At 44.4% G+C, this 14812-nt stretch overlaps 2 protein-coding genes across 2 annotated transcripts in view; one reads left to right on the top strand and one right to left on the bottom strand.

The window, feature by feature from the left end:
* The window catches only part of LOC126474133 (ELMO domain-containing protein 3-like), a 109599-nt gene extending 102656 nt beyond the window's left edge, over window positions 1–6943 (top strand). Inside the window, exons 6-7 of the mRNA XM_050101570.1 lie at window positions 1495–1622; window positions 6246–6943. Coding sequence (XP_049957527.1) covers window positions 1495–1622; window positions 6246–6400 — 283 coding nt within the window. The 3' untranslated portion in view covers window positions 6401–6943. The remainder of the gene's footprint in view (window positions 1–1494; window positions 1623–6245) is intronic.
* A 637-nt stretch (window positions 6944–7580) lies between these two features.
* LOC126474296 (amine oxidase [flavin-containing] A) overlaps window positions 7581–14812 on the bottom strand; it is a 263151-nt gene continuing 255919 nt past the window's right edge. The window contains exon 11 of the mRNA XM_050101761.1: window positions 7581–7725. Within this exon, the coding sequence (XP_049957718.1) occupies window positions 7581–7725 (145 nt within the window). The remainder of the gene's footprint in view (window positions 7726–14812) is intronic.

The following is a 14812-nucleotide window of genomic DNA, read 5'->3' as shown; positions in this document are numbered from 1 at the left end:
ACTTTTAGTGCCTTATTTTCTTATCATATTGCCCATTTAGATTTTATATTCTCTTTACTTCTGCTATCGTCAGTTGCTGTGCAAACAGCAAAACTCATCTACTACTTTTAGTGCCTTATTTTCTTATCTAGCTCACTGAGTGCCAGCTGACTTAATCCAGTTATTCTCTTTTACCCTTGGTGTATTTTAATTGAAGTTCATTCTATAACTTCTTGTTAAGATACTCTATGTTCTGTTTAACTAATCTTACACGTCCTTTGTAATCTCTGATAAAACTGTTTTGTCCTTAATTTTCTGTGCTGCATATCACTGCATAGATTGAATTAACATATTTTATTTGGTTGCTCTTCAATATCTCCACCATCACTGTCATCCCATCAAGAGTGATGGGATATAATTGTAATGACTCCAGCCTGTTGCAGCAGCAGGAAAATGAGTGTTGCCACTGGTGGCAGTTTGGAGGGTTGATTTTCCATGTTAAGTCTGCATTGGAGGTGTATCATTCCTCTACCTGCTAAAGCTGAAGTAGCCAGTGAACTGTGGGATCCCATGGAGATTGCTGTGGAAATAAAATGAGGATGGTGACAACTTGAGCTGCTTTTGCCTTTGTGAGACACAAGTAACTTCATAGTAAATTTTGTCATTCATTCAGTACATTTTGAATAATAACACATTCTTAATAATTGCATTTGCCAATAAATTTTTGTACATCGAATTTCCCAAACTCTCAGTTTGTGATGTCATATTGCACAACTTTCTCTCAATGTTTTTACCAGCACAGGTGCTACCAATAAAATATTATTCTATGCCACACTATGTCAGAGGATTAGAGACTGGAGATAAAAAAGTAAAATGTAACAAGAAGAGCGAAAGAGAGGCAAGAGAGACAAAATGATGACTAAGTCTGGGAAGTGGAACACAAATTGTATGAGAAGAAACAGTTCAGTGCATTTCTGATCAGTGTGTGAAGAAAATGGGCAAGGAATGCAATACTTGCCCCAGAAGAAGGAAAGAAAGATGAGAAGACCAATAACGTTCCTTGTTCGCAGCTGAACAAGATTTTGAAGAGTATAGAAATATTTACAGACTACAGATTATATGTAAGGTTTATCATGTGCTAGAATAAAACTTTCATTTTTAAATCTTATATTGCCTGCAGAATTAATTATACTCACTGAAATGAACGTGGATTCAGTGAGGGTGAAGTTATTGTAGATACAATGACATGAAATGATATTAGTGAAAACCAATCGTAATTGTTGAATGTGCAGTAAAATTCATTTGTTGTGTAGCTGACTTAAGGTGGGTGCTTCCAAAAAGCAGAAAATCTGGATTCCAGTCCAAGTTGGTCACAATATATTCATGAAATGGCCGTCTCTATGATACGTATTTCACTTTAAGTGAAAGTAAAAAAATATAGTTGTAACAATAATTGAAGAACTTGATCAGTATTTAGAGCATAAATTTAATAGCTACATATGAACTGTGTTTCAGGGAATGCAATGAACGCCAACAGGTCTTTGATGTGGTTAATGAATTTTATGCTGCTATTTTTTTCCATCTGCTTCAAGTGTGGACCACGCAACATAAGACCATAAAGGACTCAGGATTTGTGCTGAAAGGTATCATTTTGTTTGTCAACTAGTGTACTTTTATAAATGTAAGACTGTTTTCTTAAATTAACATGCTTATGTCTTTTTCGTAATTTAGGATAAAGGAGACGAGCCACCGGATAGCAGTGAGTTGTCAACAGGAAAACATAAAAGAAAAACTTGGCTAGAATTTGGAATAAATAGTTTGTAGAGTTAGAAAACACACACAATTTACTGGTGCCAGAGCCAGTGTGGTGTGTCCCACAATGGAGGTAGGAAAGGGATACTGTTTGATGGACAGTGTGAGGAAATGGAAATTGAAACCAGGATGGTTATGTCAGCAAAAGATGGTGATGCAAGGATAACTCCCATCTACGTAGTTTAGAGTCTGGTGCTGGAGGGAAGGATCCAGATGGCATGGGTTATGAAGCATTCTTTAAACTAGAGTTCAGCTGCATGTTGTGCTATAGGGTGGTCAAGTTTGTTCTTGACCACACTTCGGCAGTAATCATTCAATCTGATGGACACTTGGTTGGTTTCATACCAACATAAAAAGCCGCTCAGTGTGAGTGCAGCAGAATTCTTGTCACTGCAGATTCATGGGTGGCCAGGCTGTATGGGAGCATTTTTTTTGGTATGGAAAGGATGATAGCTGTTGAAATGCAGGTACTGTTGGTGGTTAGTGGGTTTAGTATAGACAGGTGTATGGAGGCATCAGAAAGGTTGAAAGATCCAGGAAGGTGGCACGTTAAGTTATGAGGAGGATCAGGTGAAGTTGATAGAAGAGTAGGTGTTCAGGTTGTGGGAAATGAATAAAGTGTATCTTGGCTCTGAGTCCAGATCCTGAAGATATAAATGAAGGAGGGGTTTGGGGTTTTGGGAGGCTAGGAAGGATTGCTCTAGATGGCCCATAAAGAGGTTGGCATAGGAGAGTGCCACAAGGGTGCCCATGGCTGTGCCGCAGTTTTGTTTGTATACCTAGAAGTAATTGTGTGTAAGGATATAGTTGGTAAGGTGTACGAGGAATGGGATAGTGGGTTTGGGGTTTGAAAGATGTAGAGAGAGTTAGTGTTGCGATAACAGCAAAGCTGTGGGCATGAAGGGTGGTGTTGGTGTATAGGGAGGCGGCATCAACAGTGTTGGGTAGGGACTCAGGAGATAAAGCTGTGGTTACTGTGCAATCCTAACTGCGTACACATTTCCAGAATTGAAACACCTGCCCTCCAACACCTGAAAGTGCATTCCAGACACCAGCTCCATAAATTGTCCATTCTGTTGATATCCTCTCCCACCTTGGAGCACCATTACCTATCAACACCTGTCATAGCGCTTGGACCCTGCCTAGCTGACCCTTTCAGTTTGCCACACCTCCAAAACTCCCAACACTGCACAAGAACTAGAATCCAGATGAGCTCAAAACACAATTGCTAACATTTCCACCAAGAACCTCGATCCCATACAAGTGTCAGTTCTATCCAAAAGCCTTACCTTCAGCTCCACACCCAAGTTGAACCATTTTGGACTGGTCAGAGTTCTACTGTTGCTGCCACCTGTGTACACAACAACATCCCTAATGCCCCTGGCGTTGCCACTATCGAACACTACCTCTCTCTACATCCTTCAGACCCAAAATCCATTTTCTCATTCTTTCTTACACTTTACCAACCATACTGTGACAAACAACTACTTTGAGGGCAAAGTATATAAACAAATCAACAGCACAGCCATGGGCACCCGCATTGCACCCTCCTGTGCCAACTTTTTATACACCATCTAGAAGAAACCTTTCTAGCTTCCCAAAACTCCAGACTCCTTGTCCGATTCAGGTCCATTGATGGTGGTTTCATGATCTGGACTCAAGGCCAAGACACCATTTCTTCATTCCTTTGCAACCTCAACACCTCTCCCATTTGCTTCACTTGGTCCTTCTCAACCCATTGTGCCACCTTCCTTGATATCTACCTCCTCCTCTCTGATAGCTACATCTACATGTCTGTCCACGTTAAACCCACCAACCACCAATACCTGCATTTTCACAGCTGTCCCTTCCACACCAAAAAAATAGCTCCCATGCAGCCTGGCCACTTGTGGATGGCATATCATCTGACAAGAACTCCCTTGCCCAGTATGCTGAAGGTATCACAAATGCCTCCACACGCAGATCAACCCCCCCCCCCCCCCCCCCCCCCACACACACACACACAATGTAGTGTGTAAACAAATTTCCCATACCATGTCCTCACAGGCTCCTAATCCCTCCACCACCCGCCTGGAACAGCTGAATAATATCTTTCAACAGGGCTTCGATTATGTACCATCGTGTCCAAAAATGATCCTTTGCACCACTCCTCAAATGGTATTCTGTCACTCAGTCACCCAGCCAACAAAACGTCCTGGTCCATTCCTATGTCACTCCCATTACCAACCTCTTGGCACAGGGATAATATTTGAATCCATCCATCCATCCAGCACTTCCTACTCCAGTCCTGTCACAATTTTATCCTATCCCACCACAGGCAGGGCCACCTGAGAAAGCAGTCAGGCAAGTCATATACCAACTCTGCTGCAGTCACTGGACAGCTTTTTATATTGGCATGACAACCAACCAGCTGTCCACGAGAATGAATGGTCGCTGCCAAACTGTGGCCAAGAACGAAGTTGATAATCCAGTGGCACAATGTACACTGGAGCACAAACACTTGATTTCAATGGCTGCTTAAAAACCTAGGCCACCTGAATCCTCCCCTCTACCACCAGTTTTTCTGAACTACACAAATGGAAGTAGGTTTTGCCCAAAAGCTATAATGTGTAACATTCTTTTTGTTGTGCCTGTCTACATCTCAACGGGTCATCTTTATGGTGAATAGCAATCTATCCTTTTCCTAGTGTTGTTGATATTCCAACATGGAGTTTTCATTGTTTGATTCTACATAAATGGGAGTTATCCTTGCAACACACCCTTTGTTCCCATAACCCTCCTGGGCCCAATCTCTGTTAATTCACTGTCCTCACATCCCCCACCCAACAGTTCCCCTTCCTCTATACTTTCATCTCCTCCCAATCCATGTCTCCACCTCACCTTCGTCATGAGCCACACCCCATCAGTTCCAGTAGCTGTGCATCACAGGCCTAGCCCATTCAGGTGCCCCCTCCCCCCCCCCCCCCCCCATTCCTACCCAACAAACATGGTGCTTCCCTCCAAGCTGCTAGCCATCCACTCCCAACCTCTCTTCATGCCTTCCGCCTCTCTATGTACTGCACCCAACCTGATAAGGCCCCCACCTCATCCTACCTGATCCCACCAACTGAAATGCAGTTCTAGCATTCCAGCTGGCAGAATGTAGGGCACAGGAAGTGTAGTGTAGTGTAGTGTAGAGAGAGAGAGAGAGAGAGAGAGAGAGAGAGAGAGAGAGAGTGTGTGTGTGTGTGTGTGTGTGTGTGTGTGTGTGTGTGTGTCATATCTAGCTTGATAAAGGATTTATTCTGAAAGCTAGCAAGTTTTCTTTCTCTTTTTATGTGCTCCTATCAAGACTCAACACTTCTGCTATTTGGTCAGTGGTCTCTTTTACTCCTAAATTATTTACATTCTGCTAGAACTTTCCTACTATATTTATTTATATCTTGTTCCTTTATTCGAGCTTCGTGTTCCGAGGATGGGAATATTTTTTATATAATCAGATAATGTTGCGTTTTTAGTCACTTTTTGCCTCGCCGTGCACTTTGTTACTAGAGTGATCACTGCTTGTTTTATGCACATGTTTGACTTACATGGACAATCCTTTGTGTCTTCATTCTCTCAAAAAAGAAAGGTTTTGATATCAGCCATCATGGTTTTCACTCAACAGACAAGCTGTGTTGGGTTGACCCTCCCCTCTTTTCATTGAAAGGGTCATCTGATACTGGCACTGGCTGCATGGCCTGTTCATCAGATGTTAATCAAGTAAAAATAACAAAAATCTCTGTAAGTTTCATGTTGCATACTGAGAATCCATAATAGGCTAAGTACATGTACTGCTTCTGTCAGCTCTGCCAAAATCCTTGGCTGTGTTTAAGAATAAGAGCACCTGTATAAATAATAATAACCACTTGTAGACCTTTTTAAAAACTCAAGTCCACCAACTTTTGTTCTCTATGTGAATACATTATGCTTCTTTTATCATCCTATCTACAAACAAGGGCCTTAACTGTCGCCTCGCCCCTGACCATATTTTCTGAATGATGCAGCAGAAACACACTTTCTCATTACATAAAAATCCTCTGTGTCCTATTCGATCAAACAGCTCATTTCTCTGAGTCATTTTCAGTAGCAAGAATCAAACTTCGGAATAACCTCCCTTACTGTACCAGAGAACTGCTTAACATCTCAGCTCCAAAATACAGCTTACAGCATATTTAGTGGCATGCTCATCTTAGCTTTTGTATGCACCATTTACTACATTTCAGTGGCCAGTAAATAATTATTCAGTTCATGTCATATTGTTAGTATCAATTTTTCACTTCCATTTTTAATCAAGTACAGGTCTGCAGATCTTGAATGTTGGAGTTTTCTTTGTTCAAAAAGTGTGTCAGCTTTAATTACTGTGATGAAAAACTTTAAGCAAATTTTATGTGTGAAAATGTTAAATTAGTTGCTTTCCTGTTATGGTTTTCCAGATGTTGAATGGTTCTGCAGAAGCAATGTTCGCTTAGTGCTGAAGAACCTACAGGCTCATGTCAAAGCAGCTTCAGAATCATCCATTGAGAAGCTGAGTTATTTGGAAAGCTTCCATGACTTACGAAGCCAGGCAAAAACTGAAGTATTCATTTAAAACTTCAATTTTCATGTAACAGTTATATAAACAGTTTTCAGTATTAAAATATGTTGGTCTCAAAAAGCAGGTTCTACTCACGTAACATTGAAGATTGTATTGGCCTACATGTACACTAATAAATTTTTTTACGCTATTAGTCATCTCACATATTTTGAGTAGTAAGGTCCTCCATCAGTTGCATTTACTATGTCAGCACTGTTTGTGCATTAAGGTATATTTTTGCCATGTGTCCTATCTTTAAGCCTGTTTCTTATATTATTCTTTTATTCTTTTTCATTGATGACACTCAAATGCCCCCCCCCCCCCTCTCCCCAGCCACCCAAATATCCTCCTGTCTTCCTTTTTTCCTCATCTTACTTTATCTTATTGATAATCAATCAACAATCTCTCAATTGAAAAAGAGAAACATGAACACATACAAATATCATTAAATATAAGTAGTTTTCTTGATGTTGAATGAAAATGTTAAATTTTATCATGTAACTCAAGTCGTACATAATTTTTCAAAATTATATTGTTTATAAAGTTGGAAGTGTATTGAACAAGTCACTAATAAAGAGTTCATTGTTATGATGCAGCTGATATGAAATTCTCATCTTCAGTATAACCGTTTTTCCTTCTGCTGATGTGATGCCCCCCCTCCCCTTCTCTCTCTCTCTCTCTCTCTCTCTCTCTCTCTCTCTCTCTCTCTCTCTCTCCCCCCCCCCCCCCTCTCTCTCTCTCTCTCTCCCCCCCTCTCTCTCCCCCCCTCTCTCTCCCCCTCCCCCCCTCTCTCCCTCCCCCCTCTCTCCCCCTCTCTTCCCCTCTCTCCCTCCCCCCCTCCCCCCTCTCTCCCCCTCTCTTCCCCTCTCTTCCCCTCTCTCCCCCTCTCCCCCACCTCCCATGTGTGTGTGTGTGTGTGTGTGTGTGTGTGTGTGTGTGTGTGTGTGTTTGCACAGTGCATTTGTGTGCATGAACATATGTGGCATGATTAACTAGTAAACCCAATATTAGCTTTGTATCACACTTTGTGCAATAATTAGCTTGCAAATAATTATTTGTCTAACTAAATTAAGTTATTTTATGATTGTCTGGTAATCAATGGAAGAAGAATGAAGCAGAAACACACAAAAAGCTGTACAAGTCTGTTTATTTTTATTTTTGCATATACTTATTGTTAGTAGAATTACATCTGATCCTAAACAAAAACCTGTATCACACTTTGGTTAACAGTTTCAAAAGCTATTATCGTTTGTACATGCGATAAGCAATGTAGGTAACTCCAATAAGGCCCAGTGATACCCATAGTAGCCACCAGGGGATTCCAGATGGTGGTCTTGTTACTGGAAAGCATCTGAAATAGATAAATTTATATTACAAAGAAAAGAAAAAATGCATGGAGAATTATGTGAAAAAAAGAAGATTTAAATGAACCCCACACCAGGATATGTGAAAAATAAAGTTTATTTTCACAAATGTAATTCGTAATTTGATGTTCATTGGGAATGTCTCAGTATTATAAAGCCGCAGAGCTGTGCATTGCCATGGAGAATATGATTCCAGGCAGAGATTTTCACTCTGCAATGGAGTGTGTGCTGATATGAAACTTCCTGGTAGATTAAAACTGTGTGCCAGACCGAGACTCAAACTCGGGACCTTTGCCTTTCGCGGGCAAGTGCTCTGCCAACTGAGCTACCCAAGCACAACTCACGACCCGTCCCCCAGGCTGTGGCTAAGCCATGTCTCCACAATATCCTTTCTTCCAGGAGTGCTAATTCTGCAAGGTTCACAGAAGAGCATATGTGAAGTTTGGAAGGTAGGAGATGAGGTACTGGCAGAATTGAAGCTGTGGGGACTTACTTCCAGTAAGTGTTATAGTAGCATTTCCCACTTCGTGATTGGAAACTGGTAACACCAACCACTCCCAGCTATCAGAGATCTTCTGTCATTGAATGGTGTTCAGGAGCGAAGCCTACACTGTGGGGCAAACAATCGAAGATTTCCCCTCCAGACTGATCCGGCAAGGCTCTAGTTTCAGCAGCGAGTGAAAGCTGTCATCTTGAAGAAGCACAATACTGGGAAAATGATTATGCGCTTAAGTTTTGGATTGCTTGCCATATTTTGCTTGGGGTGGCACAATATAGATCTGGGTTGATTGTAGTGCTTTTCAGAAGAAAAACCACTAAGAGTACGTAAAAAAAATGTCACCACGAGTTGTCACGGACAGCGGAATATGACTTTGGGAGGAGTGGGAAGGGTAGTGGGCAGGACATTTCTCATTTCAGGGCACAACGAGAGGTAGTCGAAACCCTGGTGGAGAATGTAATTCAGTTGCTCCACTCCTGGGTGGTACTGAGTTGCAAGGAGAATGCTCCTCTGTGGCCAGATGGTGTGACTTTGGAAGGTGATGGGAGACTGGAAGGATAGGGCTCAGTAGATTTACGTTCCCGTAATCTTTCTGGCCTCAACCTCTGTTAGTCATCGTCACCCATCCAGCCCCTTCTGTTCCCATTCCAACATTACACAGCCCTTATTCCAACAACACACCCAGTCTTTTTACTTCTCTCCTTTTCCACTATCCCCTCTCACCACCTCTCCCCTGCGCACCGTCTAACTTCCCGACTACCACCTAGCTCCCCTACCCTCTCTCTACCTTGTCCCTATGTGCTTCCCAGCAGCACTTCAATGTCCACCACCCGTACCCTACTATCCCTACCCCTCCCCTCCCCACCCCAGCCTCCTCCTTGACCTCGACCAGTTGCCACTCCCATCAGGCACTGCTGCTGCTGCTCGCAGTGTGGCTTCAGTGCACGAGACTGCAGTCATATGTGTGTGTGTGTGTGTGTGTGTGTGTGTGTGTGTGTGTCCTATTTTTGACAAAGGCTGAAAGTTTATTTTGTTGTGCCTATCTCTGACTCAGCATCTCTGCTATATGATGAGTAGCAACTTTATTTTTACGTCAGAATTTACATTCCAATCAATACTTGATGGACAGTAATGATTGCTGTGCTCCCTGTTCACCTTTTTCACTATATAAAATTGCTGCAATAAGTATTTTAAGAAGGTTGAACAATCACCACTGGATTTCCTACTTTTCAAGATGACCCATGTGCCAGCAGTCAGTAGTTTCCAGACTAGGGTTTCGTTCACCTCCATTCTGGCCAACAACCCGTTTCTATGGTTTGTACTAGTAGATGCTAGCTTTTGCAGTGCAGGAAATCCAGGTGACTCAATGAAATTTGCCCCCGTTGTGCATCAACTTGACCACCGCTGCATCACAGAAGTACAAATGTGATTACTGCACCAACTCAATAGAGTTCATATGAAAGGCTTAAATTGGAATTAATCTGGAGAACTGTAGGTTCATCGCTTCCATTCTGTGGGGAGAGCTGTTTTGCTTCACCTGTTTAGACAATGTGCTTGTGTATTTGACCACCAGGGATTCTTCAAGAGGTACGTAAATGTCTGGAGCAGTTTGGTGTGGTATTACATACAGCCAAGAGTGTGTTTGGGCAACCTGAGGTCACATTCCTAGGCCACCTGACATCATCTGCAGGCTCCCTACCACTAACTGAGAAGGTCGAAATACACTCCTGGAAATGGAAAAAAGAACACATTGACACCGGTGTGTCAGACCCACCATACTTGCTCCGGACACTGCGAGAGGGCTGTACAAGCAATGATCACACGCACGGCACAGCGGACACACCAGGAACCGCGGTGTTGGCCGTCGAATGGCGCTAGCTGCTCAGCATTTGTGCACCGCCGCCGTCAGTGTCAGCCAGTTTGCCGTGGCATATTGAGCTCCATCGCAGTCTTTAACACTGGTAGCATGCCGCGACAGCGTGGACGTGAACCGTATGTGCAGTTGACGGACTTTGAGCGAGGGCGTATAGTGGGCATGCGGGAGGCCGGGTGGACGTACCGCCGAATTGCTCAACACGTGGGGCGTGAGGTCTCCACAGTACATCGATGTTGTCGCCAGTGGTCGGCGGAAGGTGCACGTGCCCGTCGACCTGGGACCGGACCGCAGCGACACACGGATGCACGCCAAGACCGTAGGATCCCACGCAGTGCCGTAGGGGACCGCACCGCCACTTCCCAGCAAATTAGGGACACTGTTGCTCCTGGGGTATCGGCGAGGACCATTCGCAACCGTCTCCATGAAGCTGGGCTACGGTCCCGTACACCGTTAGGCCGTCTTCCGCTCACGCCCCAACATCGTGCAGCCCGCCTCCAGTGGTGTCGCGACAGGCGTGAATGGAGGGACGAATGGAGACGTGTCGTCTTCAGCGATGAGAGTCGCTTCTGCCTTGGTGCCAATGATGGTCGTATGCGTGTTTGGCGCCGTGCAGGTGAGCGCCACAATCAGGACTGCATACGACCGAGGCACACAGGGCCAACACCCGGCATCATGGTGTGGGGAGCGATCTCCTACACTGGCCGTACACCACTGGTGATCGTCGAGGCGACACTGAATAGTGCACGGTACATCCAAACCGTCATCGAACCCATCGGTCTACCATTCCTAGACTGGCAAGGGAACTTGCTGTTCCAACAGGACAATGCACGTCCGCATGTATCCCGTGCCACCCATCGTGCTCTAGAAGGTGTAAGTCAACTACCCTGGCCAGCAAGATCTCCGGATCTGTCCCCCATTGAGCATGTTTGGGACTGGATGAAGCGTCGTCTCACGCGGTCTGCACGTCCAGCACGAACGCTGGTCCAACTGAGGTGCCAGGTGGAAATGGCATGGCAAGCCGTTCCATAGGACTACATCCAGCATCTCTACGATCGTCTCCATGGGAGAATAGCAGCCTGCATTGCTGCGAAAGGTGGATATACACTGTACTAGTGCCGACATTGTGCATGCTCTGTTGCCTGTGTCTATGTGCCTGTGGTTCTGTCAGTGTGATCATGTGATGTATCTGACCCCAGGAATGTGTCAATAAAGTTGCCCCTTCCTGGGACAATGAATTCACGGTGTTCTTATTTCAATTTCCAGGAGTGTAATTCTACACAAATCGCAACTGACCACACTCAAGGAGTTACACCACTTTTTAGGATTGTTAAACTTCTACTGTTGTCTACCTTGTGCAGAAGAACTTCAAGAACCATTGAGCACAGTACTTATTGGTCTAAAAGTTCGGATTGGGACACCAGTGCAGTAGAAGGGAAAACAGTGTGCTCCATTTTTGAGGCCGCAAAAAGTGTATGGCGCACACACAGCACTCCTCGTGTACTCTAATAAGCTGGATGCACCTTTGGGATTAGTGGTAGACACAAGCCAAACTGTTATCAGTGCAGTACTGCAACAGTGGTCAAATGATTCATGGCAACCACACGGGTACTCCTTGCACAAACTGTCACATCACTATGGAAGTGGAGCAAATACGAGGGTCACTCCAAAAGAAATGCACACTATTTTTGTAAAAATACAGATTTCATTCTGCATGTGTGAAAGTTTTACCGTATGTAGATACATCCTTCCTGCTTGTTTTCAAACTTGGTTCAACCTGTTCCCGTGAGTGGCGCCATCACAGCATGTCTTCAAGATGGCTGCTACACTTGACGTTTGTCAGAAGCAACGTGCTGTCATAGAATTCCTGTGCTGTGAAAATGAGACAGTGGGAAACATCCAGAAGAGTTGAAAAAGGTGTGTGGAGATGCTTCAGTCGGTCACAGTACAGTTCGTTGGTGGGCAAGCAGGTTACATGATGAAAGTGGGCACGGCAATATTGAGAATTGTCCTTAATTGTCACTCAAGACAATGTACAGAGAGTTAACAAATTGGTGACTGCTGACAAATGCATCACAGTGAACGAATTTTCACGCTGTGTTGGTATAGGGGAAGGAAGTGTTTGCAGAATACTGAAAGTATTGGCGGTAAAAAAGGTTTGTGCCGGGTGGGTTCCCAGGTTGTTGACAGTGGCTCACAAAGAAACAAGAAAAACGGTATGCAGTGAACTTTTGGTACAGTATGAGAATGGTGGAGATGAATTTCTTGGAAGAATTGTGACAGGTGATAAAAAAAATTGAAAACCACACCTTCTGCTGGAAAAGTTATGGCTACAGTGTTTTTCGATTCCGAAGTACTATTGCTTGTGGGCATCATGCCAAGTGGAACCACCATAAATTCTGATGCATATGTGATGACACTGAAGAAACTTCAAGCTCGACTGAGTCGGCAAAGCAGGATGTTTTGCTGTTGCACGACAATGCACAGCCACATGTCAGTCAAAAAACCATGGAAGTTTCCAGAATGAGATTTTCACTCTGCAGCGGAGTGTGCGCTGATATGAAACTTCCTGGCAGATTAAAACTGTGTGCCCGACCGAGACTCGAACTCGGGACCTTTGCCCTTCGCGGGCAAGTGCTCTACCATCTGAGCTACTGAAGCACGACTCACGCCCGGTATTCACAGTTTTACTTCTGCCAGTATCTCGTCTCCTACCTTCCAAACTTTACAGAAGCTCTCCTGCGAACCTTGCAGAACTAGCACTCCTGAAAGAAAGGATACTGCGGAGACATGGCTTAGCCACAGCCTGGGGGATGTTTCCAGAATGAGATTTTCACTCTGCAGTGGAGTGTGCGCTGATATGAAGTTTGGAAGGTAGGAGACGAGATACTGGCAGAAGTAAAGCTGTGAGTACCGGGCGTTAGTCGTGCTTCGGTAGTTCAGATGGTAGAGCACTTGCCCGCAAAAGGCAAAGGTCCCGAGTTCAAGTCTCGGTCGGGTACACAGTTTTAATCTGCCAGGAAGTTTCATATCAGCGCACATTCTGCTGTAGAGTGAAAATCTCATTCTGGAAACATCCCCCAGGCTGTGGCTAAGCCATGTCTCCGCAGTATCCTTTCTTTCAGGAGTGCTAGTTCTGCAAGGTTCGCAGGAGAGCTTCTGTAAAGTTTGGAAGATAGAAGACGAGATACTGACAGAAGTAAAGCTGTGAGTACCGGGCGTGAGTCGTGCTTCGGTAGCTGAGATGGTAGAGCACTTGCCCGCGAAAGGCAAAGGTCCCGAGTTCGAGTCTCGGTCAGGCACACAGTTTTAATCTGCCAGGAAGTTTCAACCATGGAAGTGATCACAAAACTTGGATGGACAACACTGAAACACCCACCTTACAGTCCCAACCTGTCTTCATGTGACTATCATCTCTTTGGGAAACTGAAAGACTCTCTTCGTGGAACAAGGTTTGAAGGTGATGACTCCCTTGTACACAGAAGCAAGGATTTTCATGATCTACATGGATCACAAGCCACTAACCTACACTCTCAAGCAGAACAGCATCAACTGCTCTCCCCACCAGTACAACCATCCAGAATTTATCAGTCAATTTAGCACAGACATAAAGCACATTGCCGACACTGACAGTGTGGTGGCCGACTGCCTTTTGAGTATCAGCAGTGTGTCACGACCGATAGACTTTTCAGAACTCACCAAGGCACAGCAGAACAATCATGAGCTCCAGATCTTCATTGATCGATTTACAGTTGCAACTAGTCAAACTGGTCATCATTGCTGGTGAAGAGGTTCAATTGTATCGTGATGTTTCACAGGGAAGCCCATGACCATTCCTACCACCTACATTTCGGCAGCAACAATCTGTGCCACCTTGGAGCCCACTTAACTTTTTACCTAGTGTCACAATGTTTCATCTGGCCAGGCAAGGAGAGAGATTGATGAGAGTGGAGACGGACATGCCTCCAATGTCAATGCTGTAAAGTATTCCATCATGGGCATGTGACCATCGGTGATTTTCCAGATGTAGCCTCTCATTTTGCTCATGTGTACCTCGACAAGGAAGGACCACTTCCTCTGCCAAACGGCTAGTGATATCTGTTCACAATGATTGTTTTATGTGCTGGCCGGACACAACACTGGTGCACAACATTACCATGGGAACTTTGGTCTCTGCATTCACATTAACTTGGCTAGTTGCATTTGGCTACCTGCTACACATAGCTACTGACTGTGGTTGGCAGTTCAGATCAGATTTATTTGCCCAACTGACAAGGTTCTGTGGGTATGTACATCAGAGGACTACCAGCTACCACCCCGAAAGTAATGGAATGATTGAAAGATGGCATAGTTCCCTGAAGGCGGTGCTAATGCGCCACAGAACTTCATGGATTTGTGCCCTATCAATCCTCATAGGCTTACGAATGACTTGTAAACAGGACTTGGACTCCTTGGTTGGAGAACTGGTCAATTGTGAATCATTGCATCTTCTCAGATTCGTATCCTGCCTTGGGCATGGATGTGTGTGATGTCCTTAGGTTAGTTAGGTTCAAGTAGTTCTAAGTTCTAGGGGACTGATGACCTCAGATGTTAAGTCCCATAGTGCTCAGAGCCGTTTGCACCACTTTTTTTTTAACCATCTTCTCAGAGAATTTGTCAAAGCCACCCCACACCAATCAGCAACCCAAGGC

The sequence above is a fragment of the Schistocerca serialis genome, chromosome 4 (genome assembly GCF_023864345.2).
Source record: "Schistocerca serialis cubense isolate TAMUIC-IGC-003099 chromosome 4, iqSchSeri2.2, whole genome shotgun sequence".
Lineage (NCBI taxonomy): Eukaryota > Metazoa > Arthropoda > Insecta > Orthoptera > Acrididae > Schistocerca > Schistocerca serialis.
This window is presented reverse-complemented; position numbering and strand designations above follow the sequence as displayed.